This window comes from Nilaparvata lugens, chromosome 1, assembly GCF_014356525.2.
Source record: "Nilaparvata lugens isolate BPH chromosome 1, ASM1435652v1, whole genome shotgun sequence".
NCBI lineage: Eukaryota > Metazoa > Arthropoda > Insecta > Hemiptera > Delphacidae > Nilaparvata > Nilaparvata lugens.
Genome location: NC_052504.1, coordinates 68,084,123 through 68,110,679, shown reverse-complemented (window position 1 = coordinate 68,110,679; position 26,557 = coordinate 68,084,123). Strand labels below are relative to the sequence as shown.

The 26,557-nt window shown below is 34.1% G+C and overlaps 2 protein-coding genes across 2 annotated transcripts in view; one reads left to right on the top strand and one right to left on the bottom strand.

The window, feature by feature from the left end:
• The window catches only part of LOC111056307 (protein smoothened), a 41,506-nt gene extending 20,653 nt beyond the window's left edge, over positions 1 to 20,853 (top strand). The window contains exons 6-14 of the mRNA XM_022343661.2: positions 4,357 to 4,529; positions 6,621 to 6,739; positions 7,791 to 8,015; positions 10,800 to 11,001; positions 12,258 to 12,419; positions 12,862 to 13,001; positions 13,976 to 14,144; positions 15,284 to 15,521; positions 19,729 to 20,853. Of these exons, the coding sequence (XP_022199353.2) occupies positions 4,357 to 4,529; positions 6,621 to 6,739; positions 7,791 to 8,015; positions 10,800 to 11,001; positions 12,258 to 12,419; positions 12,862 to 13,001; positions 13,976 to 14,144; positions 15,284 to 15,521; positions 19,729 to 19,932 (1,632 nt within the window). The 3' untranslated portion in view covers positions 19,933 to 20,853. The remainder of the gene's footprint in view (positions 1 to 4,356; positions 4,530 to 6,620; positions 6,740 to 7,790; positions 8,016 to 10,799; positions 11,002 to 12,257; positions 12,420 to 12,861; positions 13,002 to 13,975; positions 14,145 to 15,283; positions 15,522 to 19,728) is intronic.
• A 3,612-nt stretch (positions 20,854 to 24,465) lies between these two features.
• On the bottom strand, positions 24,466 to 25,619 carry LOC120353564. The gene is made up of 2 exons (XM_039437701.1): positions 25,445 to 25,619; positions 24,466 to 24,750 (listed from the first exon to the last, which is right to left on the bottom strand). The coding sequence occupies exons 1-2, from the start codon at positions 25,532 to 25,534 to the stop codon at positions 24,466 to 24,468; spliced, it is 375 nt and encodes a 124-aa protein (XP_039293635.1). The 5' UTR covers positions 25,535 to 25,619.
• Positions 25,620 to 26,557: the final 938 nt, after the last annotated feature.

Sequence of the window (26,557 nt, the reverse complement as noted above, 5' to 3'; positions counted from 1 at the left end):
CTTTGTTCCAAACAAAATACGCGTTTTATCACTGTTTTTGATTTCGGTTCGATCCTTTGCAAGCAATTTGGGAGTGCAGTAACCTGTGCTGTGTGGTCAGACAAACCAACGTGTAAATTTGCTGTCTGCTGTTGTTTGGTTGTGGGATAATTTGTGGCAATATAATCTATTTGTGATTCTGAGTCATTAGTGTAGTGAGTAGGTGTGTCAATCAACGTATTAAAACCAAAAGTATTTAGGATAAACAATAGATCAGTTTTAAAAATTGAATTTCTTAATCCATCTATATTAAAATCACCGCAAACCAATACCTGCTTTTTACTTAGTTCTTGGTTCATCATTAAAAATAAAGCCTCCAACTTATCCAAGAACTCTCGTTTGTTGGAGTTGGGAGTTCTTTATATGCATGTCAATGATTTTCCCCCCTTGCCTCTCCCTACTTCGATAGCTAAACATTCAAAGGTTCGCTCAACTGCCAGAGCACAAATATCAGGACGATTTATAGCATTCATATCACTTCTCACCAGAATACCCGTTCCTCCATTAGGTGTATTTCTACTAAAATATGATTTTAATTGGAAACCTGTCATTTTGTTCATAATTGTAATCTTTTGTGAGCCAGTACTCTCCAAAGCATATTACCTATACTAGTATTGAAGGGTAGTGTTTCTATGTGTGCTTGAAGCTCTGTGATTTTATATTTGACACTACGTATGTTACAATGGAATAAGAATGTTTTTTCCCTATCCAAATTTTCTCCATTACTAGGTGATCTTGTCTGATCTTGGGGAGTCACGTATTCTAAGCATGGATCTCTATATAGCATGTCCCTTCTAAAAAAGCTCTAGCTGTTGTATGGACTGGTATTTCCATGGGCGGCGATACTTCTTGAGATTGAATGATCTCTTCCGCAAATGAATTGGAGACACCACCGGGAGATTCGTCCTCCACAAGAACAATTGAGGGCAATAGAGCCTTGGAAACTGTCTGAGAAACAATCTCATTGACGAGATAAGAGCTCTTACTTCGAACCTGATCTAGCAGTAATGTTTTCAGCAAATCACCTGCCAGCTGCTTCTTACCATGGATATTTAAGTGGAGACCATGCCTGGTGTGGAGTCTCGCCTGATAATTCCATATATTTATTAAACCCAGAGAGAACTCCTCAACCACTGACTGAATAACTGTGTTGAATTCTTCTATGCATTTATTTGTGTGCGAGTCAGATGAGAGGTCATATCTATAAGGTATTGTGGACAAAATCAAACCCACCCTCCCAATCAAATTACTGTCGACTGTACGAAGCTTCATTGAGAAGTTGAACAGGTCGATCTCAGAAGACAACTCATTGAAGCTATTTGTACCACCAATAATGACAATTGCATCATCAGCATTCATCTCACAAAGATTAGATGAAGAGATAATTCTTTCCGGAATGTGGTCAATTGGTGCACTGGTAGCTATAAACAAATGGAACTTGAGGTGAGACGGAGATTTTTTGAGACTATCTCCCTAATTCCCTTAACATGACTGTCACCACAAAGCCAAACCTTGCGAGAATAAAGAGCAGGCCTTGAATTGACTCTTTGTCTGACTGTTTTCCCTTGCTTTCATTCCCCCTTAAAGCTGCACACATTATTGAACATGACTTTATAAATCCATTTAATATATTTTTTGCTTTCTGTACATTCGTCTCCATATTTAATAATAGATTCCCATTCAATTTCAGATCATGCTCCAACTCCGCAATTTTTTGATAACAGCACCTCTCCCCTTGATGAAGTCCCTCTTCCTCGATGTTTCAATCACCTCATCCCTAGGAAGAGCATCTGCCTCCAAAATTTCTGATCACATTTCATCTGTCTGAATTCCATAATCCCTTACTGCACTTTTTTCATTTATCTCCATTATCAATCTATCATTCATAATGGACCGGTCTATGGCCGCATTCCACTCCACCCGTAGACGAGAGTTTTCCTGGAATAAATTCTGATTTTCGGTTGTCAGCTTCTCGACTAGCATTTGGTGCAAGGATCGCCAGAGACCTCTCCAACGCTATCATCATTTTCATCAGTCTCTATAGACCTCCTCACACCCATTCTATGCAGACCAAAGGGGTCTCTTACATTGCCATCAACAGGGGTAGACGACAGGGCAGTCGTGGCAGAAACCAAAAACAAACCATTCTCAGAATGACTATCACAACGTGAGTCTTCATTAATAGAGTCATTATTAAAATGAATCTTTTTTATTTTAGTGGGAGAATGTTTGTGATCGCAACTCAAAAGACCTCCTACAATATTTTTCGTCTCTATCAGTTTTCAGAGATGCCTTGCACTTTATGGACAGACACCGCCAATGCGTTATTCCCTGAGAGTTGGCACCTGACCTTCGAAAGGAGTAATTTTGAAAAGTTAGTTTAGGGTTCCCTTTATTTGTTTCTCCAATAGTAAATTCCATCGTTCCCCTCTCAGCCAGTTCAAACAATATGCAACCAATCAGTTAACTCAGCAAGAAAGGTTCAAACAAACAATTCTCAATGCTTAAGAACGGATAAATGTTTAGGATATATCACGTAGAGGATATTACGTAGTAATATTACGTTAATATATAAATTGAAGTATTACGTATAATATAGTAGGCTAATATTGGTAGCGAACAAAAAATTCAAGTAGAAAATATGAGAATTAATTTAGAACTTTTTTTATAATTTTGATTATGTTCAAATTAATGACCTCATCACACCAAAAAAAGTGAGTCCCGGTATCTAAGAGAGCTCCAAGAAATAAAAGATAAAAGCTGATGCTAGATTTTGAAATGAATCTCCATTTCTAAAAGAAACTAATCATGAATGAGGTGAATTCAATAATTGTAGGAATAAGTTCAGAATATGTGCGTTAAAATTATTTGATAAGAAAAAAAGAATAATGATTACTGAGAGAGCTACTTCAAAGGAAACACAATTTTGATGTTAGTAGAGAAAAGGATCAAAAAGGCTACTTGGATAAACAAACAGAAATATCTTATCTCTAAGAATGTTCAAGATGATGTATTTCAGTAAAAGTTCCATTTTGATAACGAGTCGAAAGTCGAGAAGTACGGCACTTGGAAAAATCACGCAGCAGGGTAGATTGTCTTCGTTTCGCAGCAATCAAGAAATTAGTTCCGAGTAGAAAATCCTGATAAGCAGCACAAACACAATCGATTGATCGTTCATTCACACAGACAACAGAGATTAGTTTTGTTGGTTCCGTATGATAGAATTTTCGTATTGACAGTTTAATTAGAGGCGGATGACATGCAGAAGAATGTACGATGTACGCGAAATATTATAGTTTCTTGTTATTTCTAATTTACTTGTTCATTACAACGATAATTGAACATACGTATCATGGAGACTTAAATAGTGAATGGATTGTGTATTAGAAACCCAAACTCACCCGCACTCACAGTAACAAGCCAGTAAGGTGCACGTTGCAAAGCGCAAAAACTGATAATAATGCACTGTAGGCTACTAGTTGAAACTTCCTAACCGGCATCAGAAATGGAGGTTAAGTTCACGACAAGCCAGCAAATCTTAGCCATAATTCCGACTGAGTTTAATATTTGAACCTCAGAGTAACTTTGATTGGTACACAACACCATTCAGCCTTACAAACACTATTTTTGACTATAGAACGCAAGTATTAAACCTAAATTGCACAAAATTTCGGCACAAATAAAGTTCTTGACCATTACAGGCGGACCAGGCCTGCCAACCTACTGTAAAGTAGGTAGTTAATCTTGTAAAGTTTCGAGTATAAAGATTGAGTAAAGACGGACGAAGGTTGTGTAAATGTGTATTCAAAGTAAGATGCTGCTTATTTCTATTGGCATGTTTAATGATTTTCCCTACAAAGACTTGTCGTATCGTTGGAACCCCAAACTCATCAAACAAATTTCTGCTAGGATACAGTCTGGGCCGTCTTAGAGTGGCTAATAATTAAATGCTTTTGCATTTAAAGGTACCCCCCTTAATTCTATTCCATATTGAAACAAGGAGTGAGCGTATGAATGATATATGGCTCTTATGATGTTGATATCCTTTAGAGTATTAATTTTATAGAAAATGTATATTAAGTATTTTATTTAGATATTATAATGTTGAAGATACATTTATCCTCAATTAGTTATAAATATTTATTAAAATTGTAATAATTTAATGTTATAAAACTGTAATAATAGTAATGAATCTGTATTTTTAATACGTTTCAAAGTGAAACTTCTAAATCAGAACAATTTCATATTTGATATGAATCAAGCTAATTCGAATCCAGTTCAATTTGTTTTAATAATGCATATTCTTTTTTGTTTCAGGCAACGTTCATCATTGATTGGAAATCGGCCAACAAATATCCTGCACTTGTCATCTTCTATATAAATGTATGCTTCATGATAGTAAGCCTGGGCTGGTTAGCCCAATTTCTGCCAGGTGGAAGAGATGACATTGTGTGTCGTAAAGATGGTACGCTGAGAATTGGAGAACCAAGGTAACTCATATTTAATTTATAAATGCCTTGTTTATTACATAATACTGGGTGATAGAATTATTGCGAAATTTTATTTCTTAAACTTTGCGCAGTTTTCTTTTGTACTGGAGGTGGCAATATTCAGGGTACCGTATTCACGGGTTGACCAGCCAAGTCGAGCTATCTATTGAGTTCGATGAAGTTGATAAATCGACAAAGCAGAAGCACATCAAAATTTAATAAATAGCAGACGAGATAGCAGCTAACATAGGTTTGAGTGCGTTAACCCAAGTTAACTTCTGCTTTTTTCATCAACACCGGTCATATTGCTTTCTAACCTCTACACCCAGCTCTCAAAAGTGAGGCTATAATCACTGCTAACACGAATTCCCACTTGGAACGCTATTACATTCAAGCTGGTTTTAAGTTTGGGTGGGATGTACTTCAAATTGTCCAGTATTTCACCTTTTTGTTATTTGTGTTTATTATCTAAAATTATTAAAACACTTCAATTAATATAAAAATATTGGGACACCGAGCTTCGCTCGTTATTTTTATTTATTGATAAACAGAACACAATTCTCTAAAATTATCGTGTTTATATTTCACAGCTGGCTATATGTCATCTTATGAATTTCGGGAATGCGATATTTGATTTTTCACATACTCACTCGCTCACTCACTTTTTTACTATCCACAGCTGCTTCAGCCAAGGATGAATTATCCTTTTAATGTTGTTCAGCGAGTTTTCCCAAGGAAGAGACCTAGTGCAATCGAATTTTTATATCATAAACCTACTATGTTCCAAATTTCGTGAAAATCGTTAGCCGTTTTTGAGATCCGTTGAACATAAATAACCAGATATAAATATAAATATAAAAATACAGAAATTGATCGCTTAATATAATAGGATATTTCCATTAAAAAAATCTAGCTTTCATAACCTTTCCTCCCATCTTTAAAATATAATCAAAAAGAACCTTTCAAGTTATGTCCATCTAATCTTATAGGTAAGTCAAATTGAAATTTGGCTGATCAGAGGAACCCTTGGATGCTCATTATCACAACTTGGCAAATAACAGTTGAGCTAGTTAAAACACCCATAGTGTGTCTTTAAGAAGTAATCCGTGATATAGTCAGTGAAGTTTGTAGTATGTAATGATGCTAGAAGGTCCACTTTACAAAAATTCAGGATATTTAGAGCTTCAAGAACCTGATAGAGAATAGGACTTGGTTACTGTCAATGGTTTTTATTTTTGATTTCTAATAGTGTTTGCGTAGTTAATAATGTAACTGTAGTTAGACATGGCCTCATTTAAATGGATATGTGAACTGACAGAACAACACATTTTGAGTTCAGAAAACCCTCACATTTTTCATGAGACCTCATTCCATTAGTCGAAAGTGGAGTTTGAAGTGCTATTGAGCGTGAAGGAATTAGCCCAGTTTTTCTCCTCAGGAAAGAAAAGTACCACAACATCATAATGTTGAGAGTGGCTATGCACGATCTCATATGTGGAGGCATCTTATGACGTCCAAGACTAACTTGACAAGACTAACAAAACATGTCCCACTAAGCATATTGCACGCTGTCTTGCGGTGGTATTCCTATCTTAACAGTCACAGCCAACTACCCAGTATCATTAAAGATCAGTTTTATTAGAAAAGTCATTACAATCTACAAACTTCTTAGTTTAGTTTTTTCTGAGGTTGTTGTCTACAGACTTTTGCGTGGGAATTAGATGGATGATGGTGAAAGTGAGCCGACAGCTTTAGGTGGGCTCGATTTTTGAACTCATAAATATATTTAGAGGAGTCCGCTCTACAAGTGGTCAACCCTTACAACGGGAGTAACAGGAGCATGAATATTAACTTATATTATCGATAAACTTATTATTATCTTATCTTAACTTATCTTATCTGCGATAAGACCACAACCACAAAGCGACCACAGAGATCTTTCTAAATTTTTGGACCACTTTAAATTTAAATATTCAGTATCACTTTTCAATAATGTCCACACACCCACATTCTTTGCAAAATTCTACACTTCATTTTGTTGAAACTCTTGTAAGAATAATTAATTCTGAATCAATGTTTTATATTTATCAGTGCAGGGGAAAATTTATCCTGTGTCATAGTCTTCGTGTTGGTGTACTATTTCCTGATGGCTGGAATTGTATGGTTTGTCATCCTCACCTATGCCTGGGATATCTCGTTTCGTGCGTTAGGTGAGTAGTTGTATCATCTAGATTTTCTCATTGTAAAAGTAAATTTTATTTCTTAGTTGTTTGGAAATTGATGGAATGTGAAATTATGAAATCCATTGGCCTCCAGTAAATTTTCGTCTGCATTCTCTGTCTTTTAGATACAACAAATTGTGAAATCCAATTTGGATAATGCAAATTTTATCAGGTGAGCTAGTCACGCTCACTGAGCTAAATAATAACTAGCTTATCTAACTAAGTGGTCACGCTTTTCGAGTTATAGTTGACCCATTGTCATTTGTCAACAGTTAATTGTCTGGACTTCAATTAAAATCATAGCTGTAGGCTACGATTTTGCGTTTCAATAAATTGTAACGAATCGGGAACTATGCCTACGCAATTTGTGTCCAAACGTTATTCAATTACAACTTATTATTAGTATCACCATTTGTAACCAATGGTGATACTTGTAATTGTTGTATTTTGACAATTTTTGGGGGCTCCACCACTTCCCAGATGGGAAGAAAAGTTACAAAGGATATACATAGCCGAAGATGGAAGAGCAGATTATGTATATAAAAAGAAAAACTAATTCTATGAAATACATAATTTATTGGTACAAAATTCAAACATTTTTTTTGAAACGTATAATTTGATATTTTAATAATTTATAAACAAAAGGAAACCATATTAATATTGAACAAGTTCTAATTATATTATTTTACAAAAATATAATAGTTTTAAATTTTAATTCGATTTGATCAATGATATTCTGAAACTATTCAATATTCTGAGAATTTTCCTCAATTATTTTTTTAATAATTTCTACATTCCATTTTATTTTTTTAAATTAAGAAAGTATTGTTAAAAAAAATATAATAGACTGCTCCGCTATGTGAATCTTTGATTTTAGTAGGATTTTCCAAAATCGTATGTAGACGCTCGTGTGCAGTAAAATCGTATGCAGTAAAACGCTATTAAAGGTGATACAAACATGCATTCACAACATTGAGCTTGTGCATTTGTTTGTCGACGATTCTGATTGATGTAGGCTACATTGTGTTTTGTTGATCAGGTAAAACGCAAGACAAGATGGACAAGAAAGGAGCCTACTTCCACCTGGTAGCGTGGTCGCTGCCTCTAGTGCTGACGATCACCACGATGGCATCGGGCGAGATCGATGGAAACAGTGTTGTTGGCATTTGCTTCGTTGGCTACATCAACCATGCATTTAGAATCGGCCTGCTCATCGTCCCAGCTTCTATTGCTTACTTCATTGGAGGTTACTTCATTTTTAAAGGTAAGTTTACTTTTTTAGATGGTCAGATATTTGACACAGTTATTTGATTAGTTGCCAGTGATGAGACAGCGTACCTAGTCTAGTAGTCTGGAGCGTTGCGACCTCAGTCTGCTAATGCTACACTAGACATGGGTCCTTATTGGGTGTCATTCATAAGTGCGATATCTCAAATGTGAGAGTATTTCAATTTTTCGTTATTTTCGTCTATTAGGCCTATCTGACATCAACACATTTCAAATAATATTAGCTTACATATTGCCATGTTAAAACCTAAACTTTCTATTCTTTCCTTATACCTTCAATACCCAATTGAACAGAACCTTTTAGGTTATGTTCATACACACAACCTTTTAGGTTATGTTCATACACAGAACCGTTTAGGTTTTGTTCATACACTAGACCAATTGAAATCTCGCATATCTCAGGCAGTCCCTTCTAATTCCTTCTGGCTTTTTAGTAAAAATCATACCTATGAGTGCATCATCAGCAAAGGAGTGTGCTCATTGCAGCTAACCTTTGTTGTTCATTTGAGTGCTGACCACTATTTTAGAATATTTTTGAACCTCTGATTGAAAATATAATAATGGAAATAGATTTTCTGAGACAAAACACCGAAATAGCTATTAGATATTATATCATGTATTTTCTCAATATATTTTGTCACTTGATATGTATGGCAGAATAGATTATCTACGTAGCATGACCGTTAATGCATTTCTGCTTATTAATATATCCAACTTGATATTATTACTGTAGTAACAGAGAAATTTTATTGCTTACAAACAATTCTATTTATATAATTAATAATATTTTTATTAAAAATATTTATATATTTATTTGTTATAAATAAATATATAATTATGATATAATTACAAATCATGAATATGATCGGGATAGAACAAATCAAATCGGATATAATTACAAATCATATGAATATGATCGGGATAGAACAACAGGCATAGCCCAAAACTATTCTGTTCCCAAATTTTGATAAATAATAAAATGTCCGAAAAAATAGCGTAAACATTATAATTATTGTAAGGGAACCCTACACTGAATATTGGATTTACAAATTCATAAGTCATCCTCATTGAGAATGAATAGGCTATACTCCTAGGATAAATAATGCTTGTTCACGTTATGATTAACTCTGTCTTTTCCTTGGAGCATTTCCATTAAATAATGTGACATAAGTTTTCAAATGTATTGTTTGTTACATACCTTAAAATACTATGTATATTTTTACCATGAGTGTATTAAATTGATAGTATATTTTATGTCCTTTTGATTTGCATGCTTAGCTTTTGGATGTAAATGGTAAGTTGATCGAAAATATAGTATACCTCTCAGTAATTATGTGCATATGAACTTGAAGCAAGAATAGTGAACATTCTGTGAGGAATAAATTTAAATAAATATGCATAACTCATCTAATTCTTGACAATTGTGTAAAGGGGTTCCAATGTCTTGAATCGTTGAAATTTGACATACTAAATCATTTGAGTGCAACTGTACAACCTTGTCTTAGTGATTGAGCTAAGTTAAAAGAACAATACTTACAAAATATGAATTTGCTTAATATCCTTAATATCCTTCCTAACATTTCTGGAGGTGGAAGCAAATCTTCAGACAAATTCTGTTGTAAAATATTATAATTAGTCATTATTGTCAGTGAACCCTAAAAAAAGTAAGTGCCTTCAATTTGGTTTCGAACATTATGTATTTGAACCAGTAATTAGCATCGGTGACTATTGTGGAGAATGTGACAGAGGCGAGTCTGTTGGGGCTGATTGTGGATAAGGATCTCTCATGAAATGTCCATGCTGACAGACTGGCGAACAGAATCAGTAGTGGTTTATTTTTTTGTTCTGCGAAAGATAGTCAAGTGTGTGCCCCCTGAGACAGGAAAAACGTTATATTTCACACTCATTTATTCACATTGCGTATGGAACACATATGAGCTCTGGGGTAACACGTCTCTGTAGAACATAAATAATTCTGCAAAAGCGTGCTATTAGGTGTTTAGTGGGATTGGGGTTCAATCATCCTTGTCGAGATTATTTTAAAAGGCTGTGCAATGTACCTTGTATTTTGATTTTGAAAACTGTATTATGTGGTTAAGAATATGGGCGGTTTAACGACCAATGCACAGGTACATTCACACTTTACCAGAAAAAGGAACAACTTTAACGTTCAGCCTCACTGGCTAATTCTTTTTGAGAAAAAAAAACTAGCTAGGCTACATAGGGACAACATTTCTAAACAAGTTGCCTAATAATATAAATTTTAAAAGCATGACTTTCAAAAACGATCAGTATAAGTTCCTTGTTGAAAGAAGTTTTTATAGTGTGAATGAATTTTTATGTGACAATTATGTATGATATCATATAGGCTATATCTATATTTTCATCATATTTTGTATTATATTAAATATTGAAGAGATTTTTTGTACTTGACAATGTTCAATTGTATAGTTGTGATCCATATGACTCTACTGTATTGAACAAATAAAGATATTCTATTCTTCCCTTTTCGTGGATGATAATTAAACTTGCGGTTTCTGTTTGGATATCTGAAGAATTATTTTTATTAAACTTTTTCTCAATTTGAACATTTTCTCGCATGAAATAAATTCATTTCAACTGTATTTAAGTTGAGGTGTTTTTCATCAATACTTTGCTGAAATTAATGTTTTGGATCAATTACTTATCAGAACATCACTCAATTTTGTGCAAAAACCTTTTGAGTAGATGATTAGTTCTAATAAAACCATTTTTCTTTCAGCACTGGCAACGCTAATTCGATTGAAGATTGAGAGTCAAGAGATCATCTCTGAACGCGCCAGAGGAAAGATAAGCGAAACAATCATACGAATGGCCATTTTCTCCATACTAATATTCATTGTTGGAATCACTTCTTTCATCTGTCATATCTATGAAATGAAACATTCTGATTCATGGAAGGAGAGCTTCCGTCGATATTTAGTGTAAGTATTGGAGATCCAACATTCATCGTAATGCTTAATAATCATTGTATTGAATCTATACATGAATTCAATTTCCATCTGAATTTTCAATAAATTGTTATATCATATTTTACAAGTATGTATATTTTGAGAGCTGTTGTTTTAAGCCTATTAGGTGAAGTAAACCCCAAAAGAATAATACCTGGATAATTAAATAAACTATTAATAGTAACTTATCAGTAACTTGATTAGTCGTAACTGTTTGAGCATTCTGCAGTTGAACTAAAAAGCTGAGCTTAAAGTGAATTTGATTTGATTTGATTTGACTTAAAGCCGAAAATTCATTAAAACTTGAGACTGACATTAAAAATCAGTTTTCAGAATTGTTAGAACATCTCCAATAAAAATTATTCTCATGTCAAAAATTAAGACATTAATTACATTCTAATTACATTCTCTCCATTTTTTTTAGTTAACTTCAATGAATCCGAGTGCTCATTAATTCAAACTTATCAACATTAACATTCTATCCCATTATAACTATTCTACAGTGTGTTTACCAACTCTCTACCAATACTCTAGGGCATTGTTCCTGGGTAAAAAATATCTAAATATCATATTCAAATTGTCCGGAAGTCTTCAGTTTTTCAATAAATGATTCTTTCAAAATATGCCATATAGAACACAGCGTATATACACAGCGACCATTTTGCTTTTTTCACTTATTACTTTTTTATTAATGGTTAAATATACGATATTGAAACTTTGCACAATCATTTATCACAACTAGACAAAGCTACAAAAAAATTACGATAATTTTTCAAATTCTTAAAACAAAATGGCGGCCATTTAAAATTTTGTTTCTCAACTCAAAAACCGATGGTTTAACAAAAAAAAAAAACTTTTCAAGAAAAACTTATTTTAGTAAATTTAATTGCCTATCGAATTTTTTAAAAGTGAACCAATATTAACTGAGATATGGTAGCTTTAGTGGTTGGTGACCCACCTTCAGAGGGTTATGTAACGTTATTTTATTGTTTGAAATGACCTAAAATCGATTACCATTAACAGAGATGCAAATAGAGATTGTTGCATCATTGAGGCGGCTCTATTAGCATGCCTTGGTTTGCACTGCAACAAACTTTCATTGGTCACCTATTATCTCAGTTGATATTGGTCCACTCTTAAAAAATCTGGTACCATTCGATATAATAGAATAATTTCCTCCAAATCTCTATTTCTGGTTGGTAAAAGAATGCAATGGAAAATAATTTCAGATGTAGACTAGGAGTAAGTGACACGGAATGTCGCCTGGAAACGCGACCAAGCCTGGCAATTGTGCAGTTGCATGTGCTGTCTCTGTTCACTTTGGCAGTGGTCATGAGCTCCTGGGTGTGGACTGGCTCAACAATACAGACATGGAAAAGATTTATCAGAAAGTGAGTATTAACTTCACTATAGAAATGAATGTCTTGTGACTAGTTCAAATTTCAAATTCTATTTGTCAAAATAAAAAACAATACAATGTAGACTATGAATCATAAAAATAATAGACAAGCAAGAAATACATAATAAGATTCCAAAAACACATAAACTCTTGAATTAAAAATAACTTGTTTTCTATTGGCTTGATAATTTTTCTTATTATGTTATTATAATTCTTGATTGTATGGTATCGAATAAAACTGGTTAACTAACTATCCGCAGTGAAGAATCCATTTCCATGTTTCAATTGACAATCATCCACTCACCACAAATGACAATTTGATTACATAAATAGCAATAAGTATTTTATTTTCATACGAGTTTCATTGTATTTGTGTGAATAAGGCAAAGATGCTGAATAAAAGTACATTTCTTACGAAATTATTTGACTTTCAGATTAACAAATAAGGAAGTTGAAGAGCCAGTCAAATTGAAAAAGCATAAGGTTATTGCTGAGGCTTATGCTAAACGAAAAATTTTATTCAGGGATGGGAGGCTGTCAATTAGCATCCACAACGCCGATGATGATCCTGTTGGTATGTACCTTCTTTCCCAAGTATTATCTCATAAATAATTTGTCAAGAACATTTATGATTCAATGATGTTTCAAATAACTTGAGAATTTTGATTTTAGACTTGATCTATTGATAGCAATACTATCGGGGCATCGAGCTTTGCTCGTTATTTATTTATTGATAAACAGAATACAATTTTTTAAAATGATTGGGGAAGGACTAACAGGCACAGCCCAAAACTGTTTCTTTCCCGAATTTTGATTTATGCCTATACACTATAAATATTCCAAAAAGTAGGTTATGTTGTATACACTTGAATCCAGGTCCAATTTTCAGTTCAAACATTTGAAAACAGAAAAGTTCTAATTTAGATTGTTTACAAACCAAATTGAATAACAAAATAATACTAATCACTTAAAACTGTAAAATAATGATTAACTTTGAAAGTTATGATAGATATACTCTAATTTACAATGATATACCATGTCATGTCAACAAATCAGATTATTTTGATCAAGTTGATTAAAATTTCTAGATAATATTTCTCATGAGATAAGCTGATTGGTTCAACAGCTGAACATAATTCTGTCTCTCTCCCACATAGGCACTCGCATCTTCTGTTATCGACAGACGACAAAATCATCATCTGCTTTTTTCAAGGATGAATAATTATTATCCTTTTCATGTCCTTCAGCGAGTTTTCCCAGGGATGAGACCTAGTCCAATCGAATATTTTTATATCATAAACCTACTATGTTTCGAATTTCGTGAAAATCGTTAGAGCCGTTTTCGAGATCCGTTGGATATAAATAAATTACTAGATGTAATAACCATATAAATAACCAAATATATAAATAACCAAATATATAAATATTTACAGAAATTGCTCGCTTAATATAATAGGATAAATCATGTATGGTTTTCGAAGAGTAGTCTCCCATCATTGAATAAATTGGAAATATGAGTTGAGATGCTCACAAGTATTGTTGTTGCAGGTTTCAATTTCGAATTAGACAGCTTGGCGTCAGGAGAGCTGGGCTCAACGTGGGCAGCTGCGTTACCAAAATTAGTTACCAGGAGAGGAGCTCTCACAGGCGTCACCAACTCAAATTCCAGCCAGCGGAGAAATTCAGTCGATTCTGAAATTAGTTACAGTGTTTGCAGGTGATTTTATCATTTCTGTTGATTCCATTTTATTTATTGCGGATGATGCTCATGTGAGCTTTTTGCTTGTGCGTGCGTAATGGAAAGTGTGTTGGTGAATTGATGAGATGATCAAATGTCCATGGTATCGGCGGGATTTGAACCCACGAACCAGGCGGTGCTAGTAGACCGAAGTCTGTAACGCTCCTTACCACTAGACTAACCTGTCCGCATTGACAACCTTGACAAATCTCTCAGCAGCCTTCGAGAAGACTGCATTGATTTTTTGCATGATGATGTTACAGGTATACTATATATACCTTCTATTTACCTGTATGCAAATCCGTACGATGTGAAAAGTTTAATTAATAATTCCATTTTGTATTATTCTCTTGGAAGAAATGACATCATTATCGTCTGATCGGCAAACTTAATCTGAAGAAATCTCTATTCATAAGTACCAGTGAGTTCCCGTCAATTCACTCCAAATGGCGTTGATATCCTAACTCTTCTATTGAAAGCAGTGGAATTTTGAATGAATTGTTGTGATGTTTTATGGCAATAGTCAGTCATAGAGAAGTTTCATTTTGCGAATGCATCAATCACTGAATAAGTGATTAGCCTTAATTATTGAATCTCTCTCCACACGCAAACTTTAGTCAATCACTGTATTGTTCACCTTTCATGGCCAAAATAGTTGGAACGCCCGTAATCAGAATGGTATTGTCAGATTTCGTGTAGCATCTCGCACGGCGGGTTTATTGTGGGGAACTTTATCTTATCATGCCCCTCGTACTTATAGTTTATATTGGACACTATTTTAACTTTATAAAGTTTAATAATTATATTATAATTCAAATTTATAACTTGAAATTAAATACACTTCTCATTTATTGATTGGTGCTTTTAAATTTATACAAAAGTAAGAGGAACAGCTACTCAACACAAATTCACATCGTGTGAAAAACAAAATGCTAATGCATTTTGATGACAATAGAGCCTTTTTACGCTAGAAGCTGTGAAGGATTGCAATCTTTGTTGAAACAATGCAATATTTTTGTTATTGATTATTGCTTGTTACTTTGATGTTTTTAATTTTTGGTTATGTTATGCATTTTAAATTTATAAATGAATGAGATATTCAATTGTTATTGTTTTAGGGTTTCAGTAGAGTCTCGTCGCCAGTCTGTAGACTCTTCAGTGTCAGTGCAAGTGTCTGAGATGACGGGTACTCTTCGCAAAGGGGGAGGGGGGCACCGCTCGAGGTACAAGAGGCGCAGGCGGGAGGGGGGACGCAAGACCAGATCGCGGCAACGAGGCACCCCCAACCCTACGCCCCTCCCCGCCGCATCAAGGCATGGCAGCACCACGTCGCAGGAGAGTCAGCTGGGTGCTCAGGTATGTGTTGCTCTTATCATTATATGCTTGGACGAGATCAACTAGATCAAATTGTATGTTGGACCAACTTAATGCTTGAAAGGCATGAACAGCTGGTTCACGTTGGTTGATTCCAGTCAATGCTCAAGGGTGGAAGAATTTCGTTGAGAGATGTATAAATGATTATTTGTGATTGAACATCTATCTATTAAGTTTTATTGATTGTAGAGAATTGAGGAATCATCCCTTATTTATTTATTTATCCCTTGATGATTAGTAACTTTTTTGACTCAAAATGCTTGCTTCAATTGGTTTTCAACTATTTTGAATTATCTGTTCATATAATTATACACTTTACAGAGTTGATGAAAATTATGGAAATATATTAATATTCCTTTTACAAGGATAATTCGACATAGGTTCCATTGGGATCCTATTCGAATTGAAAAAAAAAACTTTTTTGTCACTTTAGAATTTTGGTTCACCATCTTGGAACCGCGGTGGTCTCCGATTCATGATTCCAATACAGAATTTGAAGAGAGAATTAATAGCGGAAACCGCGCATCGAAGAAAGAAAGAAAAGAACTTTATTTACATGACAATATTATAACAGTATTGATATTAAATGTATATAATAATTAGTATCTCTTGATGATATCAATAAGTGTTCTAAGTTCATTTAGCTTGGCATTTTCTGCCGTCAGCCGAAGTTGAGAGAGAAAAAAAGCAATAACCACTGTAAACTTTTGGTGATCAATAGAAAACGAGCAATAAATTATAATATCTTGAACAGCCTACACAATTAATCAATGAACAATACAAACAAACAATGTGACAAGGCTTGCGTTATAATATTATCGAAAGCATGAAATCAAAATAATACCTAATTTCCTATTCTGAATTGATATTCGCAATTCTACAACTTATTTTTCTGGTATAAATCATATAAATCAGTAATTGAACTCATTTATTATTTCCCCTCTGTACTTTAATGCAGCTTTCACATATTATCCCACTAGATTCCTCCAACTTTTACCATTTAAATACTCTATTACCTCTGTCCTTTCCAATATCCATTGATTAAACCATTTATTTCTTATTTCTGCCAACATTTTACATGTAACTACAAAATGAAATATATCCTCATACTCATTACTATTACACATGGAGCATCTATAAGTGCCTTCCTGTCTTTCCGGCCTGAAGTTGAGTGGTAATAGTGCTCCTCTAGTTTTGAAAATAATACTAATGAAGTGCTGTTTATTACTATCATTGATATAATCTCTTATTAAAGTCTCATCTTTATTTAAAGCTGCGTACACTGAGTGGAAGTGAGCCAAGTCGGCTCTGCCTATCCATTCGCTACTAAATCTTTCCCGTATCTAATCAATCAGGAGCTGACCTATCTCAACCCACCCATCTCTTTGTTCCAATGAATCCGGCCAATCTACCTCATACTCCCGACACAACTCTAGCCAATGCTTATACCAGCCACATTTCTTTCTAATAAAAATTTCCGAAATAATTCGTGGGAATCTTTCGGCGGGCATAGCCAAAGTTTTCAATATATAATTAAAATGCTGGCATAAGGTAGTCAACCACATTTTATCCACCCCTGATTCCAAGTATAACACATACTCAGGAGTACTCCTTGGCAGGGAGAGCAATCTTTTTATGAAAAACCGTCCAAAACGTTCAAGTTCCTCCGATTCAATATACCCCCACATCTCTGCGGCATATGTGACAACAGCTCTACTTGCCGCATTAAAGACATGCCACTTCGATGAAATTGGTACCCTGTCATTTAAAATAAGCTGTCGCCAAACACTGTTAATACCATATTTGGCTGCAGTCACCTTATTTTTGAAATGCGAACGCATAGACAGGGCAGTGGTAAATGTTATTCCAAGGTACTTATTATTCGTTTACTACTTCTAATTTGTCTTCTCCATAATACCACTTCTAATTTCTACTCAATCTTCCACCTTTTCGAAACACCATTACCTTAGATTTTGCCATATTCAGCGTAAGATTCCAGCGTATGCAGTAGTTCTGCAGCTCATTTATCATTATTTGTAGCATTGTAGCACTGTCTGAGAATATTACCAAGTCATCTGCATATAATAGTAGACTATTGATTCTGAATCCATCTATTGTCAAGCCTCTCCCTATAGACTCACCTATGTCATGAATAAACAGCAGGAATAATAAAAGAGATAACAGGCAGCCCTTTTATAAGCCACTCTCGATATTAAAACCACGTGTTATACTTCAATTACACCAAATCACTGCATTTGTTTCATTATACAAGTTTCTCATCAAACGAACGCATTTATTTGAAAGACCCAAACCGTTTAGTTTATAGAATAGAGCCTCTCTATCCACAAGATCGAATGCGGATTTGTAATCGATAAAGAAGCAGTAAGTTTTTTTCTTTTCAACGCTCAGCTTATAATGAATTATACTATGCAGAGAAACACATTATCTACAGTCGAATAGCCCCTCCTGAAACCCGCCTGATTCTCCTCCAATACATTCCCACCTTCTACCCATTTTTCCATTCTTCTCAAAAATATTCCTGAAAAAATCTTAGCTGCTGAGTTGACAAATGAAATCGCTCTGTAGTTAGCAACGGCCATGTTGTCGCCTTTTTTGTGGAGTGGAAATATAATTGATCTAACAAAAGCTGTTGGCACTGATTCGCTGTCTAAGATATTGTTGAAAAAGGTTAGTAGTAGTTCCCTGTACTCAGTAGGCGAATTTTTATAAAATTCTGCCGGTATTCTGTCGTATCCGGGTGCCTTATTTCCGCGGAGTTTTTTTAAAGCGCAGTCGAGTTAATTCATTTCAATTATCTTATCTAATTGGTAATCTTCAACTGAAGGCGCCGCATAGCTTGTTTGCTCGGAATTCCTAATGGGTGAATACAATTGTTGAAAATACCCAACCCAAATCTCTGCTTCGATACCAGAATCATTATTCGCTGAGTGCTTACCTCTAAAATTATTAATTAGTTCCCAAAATGTTTTTGAGCCTCTAACCGATTTTAGTTTCGATTCTACGTACTTCATGTGTTCAATCCTCTTCTTTCTGCATAATAATTTATATTCTTTGGATGCATTCATATAACTTATTCTTACTTGACTGGACCCAGTCCTCCTGAATATATTCAGCAGAGAAAACATGTTTGATCCGCTTTTCTCACAATCCTTATCGAACCAAACTTGTTTTTTGAATTGTTTAGCCTTATATGTATTTGACGGATTTTGACTTGCTGATTTGTAGATAAGATTGTTCAGTACAGTCATTTCGTTTTCGGGCTCTCGTGGCAAAGTATTTAGCTGCGAGCAATTCGCCGCTAATCGTAACTTATACTCGCGGTCCTTTGACTCCCTCCAGTAGTAATTTTGAGTAGATAGAAAAATCTAAACCATCTGATTTTACTTTTTTGATCTGTCAATATTTACTGTACTCATCTATTTAATTTTTGTATGATTTACTAGTATCTTTTAATATCCGTTTTAAATATCCGATTAAAACCGTTTCTAGTAATCGATGTGCAGTTTTCGCTATTCTTTTTCTCTTGAAATTTTGTATTGAAATCATGCATCATATTCAATGCATCACCTTCCTATTTGAAAAAAGAAGTTGGATTTAAAATGGCGGATTCCAAAATGGCGGACCAAAATTTTTAGAGACTATAAGTAGTTTTTTTCAATTGGAATAGGATCCCCAATGAAAACTACTGTCAAATTATCTTTTTAAAAGTAATATAAAGCTGTTTCCATAACTTTCACCAACTCTGTATACATCTCAGTGTTAATCTCGCATTCAAATTGAATTGCCATTGCAACCCTATATGTTGTTGAATAGTAATGGAAAACTACTACTATAGTAATGTATTTACTACAAGATTTTTTCTCAGTTAACACCAAATTGAAATTATTCTAATCAAAATACAAAACCTCCACGTGTAGAAACTTTAACCTTTGGTTCTATGCAAACCAATCCACTTTGGTGCAAATCAATCCTATAAAAGGACACGAGTCGTTGACATTGATTTTGTAAAGTAGTAATAGTAACTATGCTCTGTCATTATACATCTGCTTTTTGACGGATGTGTCTAAAACGGTGGTAAGGCGCGGGACCTTTCACCGTAGATGGATCCGTTTCACTGCTGTCAGATTCCTAGGAGTGTAATGAGTGTGAGTTTTTCTGGTGGTTGCAGATACTGTCGGCATTAACTGCGATTGGCAATCCGTCGTTTGCGACGGTGGAGCCGAACCGGAACCGACGCCCCGCCAACGCCGGCCTGGACGGCAGCTTGTCCAATCTGACCGGTCAGCTGTTTGCCAGCCTCACGGGTTCCCTGCCTCCCACAAGCGACGAGGAGGAGACCGCTGAAAAGGAACCGCTCAACATGAGTACTTGACTTATCATTTATTATTCTGATTAGCGACCGTGTCTCTCCTATAATCACTGATTTTATTCACATTCTTCTATTGAAAATGAGAATACAATCACTGTACATTACAAATGTTCATTTGTACATTTGAATATGTTTTTAAGTAGAAGTAATATTGAAATACAGTCTTTTTGTTGTGGCTGAAGAGATACAGTTACTCGAGTGTATCAGTAAATATAAATATCTTTTAGAAGATGCTCATCGATTTGTGCATCCAGAAATGTTGCCCAGTTGCGTAATATTAGGACTCACTTCCCTAATATTAATATAACATCATGGTGGTTTATGTATGTCGATGTAGGCTTGCTATTGAGCTTACTTGATGATTTTTTTTATATCTAGACCAAAACAAAATAGGCGCTGTAAATACTATATTATAAGTTTTATACGTTTGTTTTTAAGTTCCTCCTGTATTAGATATTTTTACACTGCATTATATTATTTATTATAATAGATCTCGATAAAAATGTAGATATATTTCAACTACTCCTAAAAGTATTAATGAATCAGTCAGTTTATTCTCATTATAAATTATTATTAATTTGTACTTCTTCAAAGGCAATGAATGTAACTATATTGATCCATTGATCTAGGTATTTCATTATCATTCCTTTTCATGAATCATCCTTATGATTCTTTTCACTTTTTAGTAGATTCTCAACGGAATGTTCTATTGACTATTCCTTGACTGTTGAAGTAATTAACTCTTAGCAGACTTTCATATGTTTTGGAAAATAATTGTCCTGGTTGATTAGTATCTAGAGAGATGAATTATTGTCAGTAACATTCGTACCCTCATTATAATATGCTAGTCCATTTTGCAAAATTTAATAGGGCTATGTAAAGTCATATTTTGGCAGCTGAGATAAATTAGGTAAGACGAATTATTTTTATAAATAATAATTTATATTCTTTGGATGCATTCATATAACTTATTCTTACTTGACTGGACCCAGTCCTCCTGAATATATTCAGCAGAGAAAACATGTTTGATCCGCTTTTCTCACAATCCTTATCGAACCAAACTTGTTTTTTGAATTGTTTAGCCTTATATGTATTTGACGGATTTTGACTTGCTGATTTGTAGATAAGATTGTTCAGTACAGTCATTTCGTTTTCGGGCTCTCGTGGCAAAGTATTTAGCTGCGAGCAATTCGCCGCTAATCGTAACTTATACTCGCGGTCCTTTGACTCCCTCCAGTAGTAATTTTGAGTAGATAGAAAAATCTAAACCATCTGATTTTACTTTTTTGATCTGTCAATATTTACTGTACTCATCTATTTAATTTTTGTATGATTTACTAGTATCTTTTAATATCCGTTTTAAATATCCGATTAAAACCGTTTCTAGTAATCGATGTGCAGTTTTCGCTATTCTTTTTCTCTTGAAATTTTGTATTGAAATCATGCATCATATTCAATGCATCACCTTCCTATTTGAAAAAAAGAAGTTGGATTTAAAATGGCGGATTCCAAAATGGCGGACCAAAATTTTTAGAGACTATAAGTAGTTTTTTTCAATTGGAATAGGATCCCCAATGAAAACTACTGTCAAATTATCTTTTTAAAAGTAATATAAAGCTGTTTCCATAACTTTCACCAACTCTGTATACATCTCAGTGTTAATCTCGCATTCAAATTGAATTGCCATTGCAACCCTATATGTTGTTGAATAGTAATGGAAAACTACTACTATAGTAATGTATTTACTACAAGATTTTTTCTCAGTTAACACCAAATTGAAATTATTCTAATCAAAATACAAAACCTCCACGTGTAGAAACTTTAACCTTTGGTTCTGTGCAAACCAATCCACTTTGGTGCAAATCAATCCTATAAAAGGACACGAGTCGTTGACATTGATTTTGTAAAGTAGTAATAGTAACTATGCTCTGTCATTATACATCTGCTTTTTGACGGATGTGTCTAAAACGATGGTAAGGCGCGGGACCTTTCACCGTAGATGGATCCGTTTCACTGTTGTCAGATTCCTAGGAGTGTAATGAGTGTGAGTTTTTCTGGTGGTTGCAGATACTGTCGGCATTAACTGCGATTGGCAATCCGTCGTTTGCGACGGTGGAGCCGAACCGGAACCGACGCCCCGCCAACGCCGGCCTGGACGGCAGCTTGTCCAATCTGACCGGTCAGCTGTTTGCCAGCCTCACGGGTTCCCTGCCTCCCACAAGCGACGAGGAGGAGACCGCTGAAAAGGAACCGCTCAACATGAGTACTTGACTTATCATTTATTATTCTGATTAGCGACCGTGTCTCTCCTATAATCACTGATTTTATTCACATTCTTCTATTGAAAATGAGAATACAATCACTGTACATTACAAATGTTCATTTGTACATTTGAATATGTTTTTAAGTAGAAGTAATATTGAAATACAGTCTTTTTGTTGTGGCTGAAGAGATACCGTTACTCGAGTGTATCAGTAAATATAAATATCTTTTAGAAGATGCTCATCGATTTGTGCATCCAGAAATGTTGCCCAGTTGCGTAATATTAGGACTCACTTCCCTAATATTAATATAACATCATGGTGGTTTATGTATGTCGATGTAGGCTTGCTATTGAGCTTACTTGATGATTTTTTTATATCTAGACCAAAACAAAATAGGCGCTGTAAATACTATATTATAAGTTTTATACGTTTGTTTTTAAGTTCCTCCTGTATTTGATATTTTTACACTGCATTATATTATTTATTATAATAGATCTCGATAAAAATGTAGATATATTTCAACTACTCCTAAAAGTATTAATGAATCAGTCAGTTTATTCTCATTATAAATTATTATTAATTTGTACTTCTTCAAAGGCAATGAATGTAACTATATTGATCCATTGATCTAGGTATTTCATTATCATTCCTTTTCATGAATCATCCTTATGATTCTTTTCACTTTTTAGTAGATTCTCAACGGAATGTTCTATTGACTATTCCTTGACTGTTGAAGTAATTAACTCTTAGCAGACTTTCATATGTTTTGGAAAATAATTGTCCTGGTTGATTAGTATCTAGAGAGATGAATTATTGTCAGTAACATTCGTACCCTCATTATAATATGCTAGTCCATTTTGCAAAATTTAATAGGGCTATGTAAAGTCATATTTTGGCAGCTGAGATAAATTAGGTAAGACGAATTATTTTTATAAATAATAATAAGTTATATTATGAATAATATTATTGATAAATTATTATTTCGGCAGTCAGGATATATCATTATCAAGATATTAAATTTGATCTAGTTTACGTGCAAACGAAGAGAACGTCGCTATATGATTGGCACTAGAATGACACCCGATTTTGGTGAAGTGTTGAATTGAATTAGGATTACTGAATGTTGTTTTTATGGATAAACATTGTTCAAAACTATTTGTTAGATTTAATTTATTGTTCAAAGCATAAGGGCTTGATTTGAACTTTACTCCCATTATAAGTCCTGTCACTTGGATCAATCATCTCTCTATTTATTTATTTACTATGTTTACAGATGATTTTCGACTTATTGCATTTTCATTGTATTGATCCTTAGGAGGTCTACAGATACTCTTTATACAATAACTGTAAGAAGGCCTTGTAGTCGTCCATAGTAACAGACTTTTTCCTAAGATGATCTCAAATTCACAGCAATTAACCAGCTATCTCGAATTGAGATTTGATAGTATTTACAATAATTGAAGTAATTTTGCATCGTATTAACCTGTATAAGCATGTTTATTTTAAAAAAAACTATATAAATTGTATAATTATGTTAGTGGTAAAATGAAAAAAGTTATTCAACGATTAAAATATTCACTTGCTCATCTTATGACTGAAGTTTTAAGTCTCCACAAAAATAAATAAATTTAATCTCTTAATTCATAAAAACCTATTCCAATTATATATTTCTGGGTTGTCCCAATAGTTAGTTGACCATTGACTTAAAACATTATAGATTCTAAATCGTGGTACCGAGTTGCGAGCGGACAAAGACAAGTGGGAAATTCTGTACGGGATATTCTGTTTCCTATGCATGAAGCCTATATACATTACGGAGCATAAACACCACGACTCCAAGCAACATTAACATGGTAAATTTTTTGACTGAACTGGCGATCGGGAAGAATTACAATCACGTACAGTAAGTAGGATTAACTTACTAGTCTTCTATTCACGTCCTGAAATGGATTCAATGACAAGAAGACTGATAACACATCAGTGAGATACAAGTTATAAGTAGTTGATAGATTTTTTTCAGTTTTTGATCTAAACTGTTGAGAAACTAAACGTTTTTAAAATGTTTAAACATTTTTTAACAGTTTTTAAATAAACTGTTATTTGAAAAATCAACAAGTATGAAATCGCCTAAGGCCAGTTTCACACGGCAGAATCCTGGTTCCTGAAGATCATATTACGGAAGATCATATTTCATATTCCGCAGCTCTCCTGTGCTTTCACATGGGGATCTTACAAATAAGCCGACGTATCTTACAATTTCTCCGACGTTTGCTCAAACTGTCATACTTTGTTCAGTACTAACAGTATTAAAAGAAACTTGCTGGTTTTTGTAGCGTTCACATGTATCCAAAAAAGTTGATGGGCAGTCTTTTAAAATAAAATTAGAAGTATTTGAACTACTTAGTGTACCTGGTAAAGGATTCTTATTGTTAACTGACTCATCTTGAGAAGGCTCATCCATTGAAGGTGAAGGTATTACATTTAGAATTCCAGAACTTGAAGAATCCAAGGCTTGATAACAAACATTCTCATCATGTAAAAGTGACTGGTCTTCTTTCTGAAAGCAATAAAAGCATTAGCAATTAATACAAAAATTATAGGCCTGTAGCTTTGCTAATAATATAGAGAATTAAATGCAGTAGGCAGAGAATTTATTGGCTTCTGTGACTTGGGAGCAGCATCGTTACTTCTCACTCCAGTGACTCGGGTTCAAATGCTGCTTTTGGAATGGATTTTTTGTGTAATAATATGTTCCTGTACATTAAATAACCTGCCAAGTTCCCCACACACAAGCCTAAACATATGCGAAATTTGTTCTTAAATGAAAACTTTATGTTTAGGCCTACCATCTCAATAAATGAAGCAGAGTAAACTGATTCAGAGTAAAGTTTTTGTGAACATGCCAATTTTCCTTTGCGATGTTACTATTTGCTTTTTTATTTCCACTAAAATAACAAACTTTTTTACTTTCTGCAAAGCTGTTCATTGAAAAGCGCTTACATTTTCAAGCAGAAGATTTTCGTTTTTAACTGTTCAGTTGAGCTACCCAACCAATGTCAACTTTTGCAATCAGCTTAAATAATGAACAATTGAAACAATTATATACTTTAAAATTTGATTTGAGTGATAATTACTGTAGGCCTACAGCTTACCTCAATACTCAAAACTCAATAATTGAGTTTTGAGTGAATCCGTAATTATTACGGATTCTATGAAAGGTTAACCTAAAAAATTATATTTGATTTTCTTACCTGTAATATTGAAAATTCATCAGCAACTTTCCTGGCATTATCAAATATTCGTCTTGTTCTTGATTTGAATATCCCGTATTCTTGATCCATTATAATATTTTACTATATTCACATTATTTTAAGAATCAAACACTGTGAGATACGTTTTGTAAACAAAACACAACAACCAACATTATTGTGGTCTGCTGAAAATTTATGTTTCAATAAACCCATTAGAACTAGATATATGGACAATTCGCGTAATGCTTGCAATATAAAGACTTGAGACGGCTTAGGCGAGGTATCCCACAAGAGAGTTGGGGTGTCAAGCACGCTTCCGCTTAGCATTCAGCTATGAGCAAGGCAGCTCTATTACATTCTATCCTCACTGGTTGCAGCCAGTAAAGTGTTTTCTAATTTTAGTATGTCTTGGAATTTATTAACTAAATTTACAATTTGGTTTTTCTCATGCCTGTCAATATGGTTAAGTCGAATGATTTGGGAGATTTCATCATGAGTCAAGGATTTCTCAGATGGAGAACAATCCATTAATTCACAATCTTTGATATCAAGACACTTGACTTGATATTTACATCTTTTTCAACATCCGAAAAATATTCAAATTCACAAAAATCTCTATCAATTTTACAAGTATTTCATTCAATTCTAAAGCTGGTATATTTGTAATGCCTATCTTTGCATCTGATCTGTTTATCAGGGGTAGTTTCAATGAATTTATCCCCTTGTCAATTTTAACAGGAGTAAGTCGATTCTAGATAATTGTTATGTCAGGGGTAATCATACAATTAAATTGAAAATCAATTTGAGCTCCAACTCTACTGAGGGTTTCATGACCTAGCAAAATATCGTAATTAGGACTAAAGTCATGTAGAAAATAAAATTCATTACTACTGCACACAACTTAAATCTAAATGAACATGCCAATGTCTTGTAGCTTCTCCGGCTGCTGTTTTGATTTTGAATTCATATTTTCCAACATTAATACACGGGAAAGTCTTATCAGTTCTTCCAAATTATATTTGGATCCAGTATCAATCAGTATTTTACAATCATTTACTTACACACAAGAATGGCAACTCATTCTTTTCACAATAGTTCATTTCAATCACCTCT

Excerpts from the sequence above, each read along its gene's own strand:
- LOC120353564 (XM_039437701.1), bottom strand. The coding sequence starts at position 25,534 with ATGGATCAAGAATACGGGATATTCAAATCAAGAACAAGACGAATATTT. Across the intron at positions 24,751-25,444 it reads ATGAATTTTCAATATTACAG|AAAGAAGACCAGTCACTTTT; the intron begins GTAAGAAAATCA and ends TATTGCTTTCAG.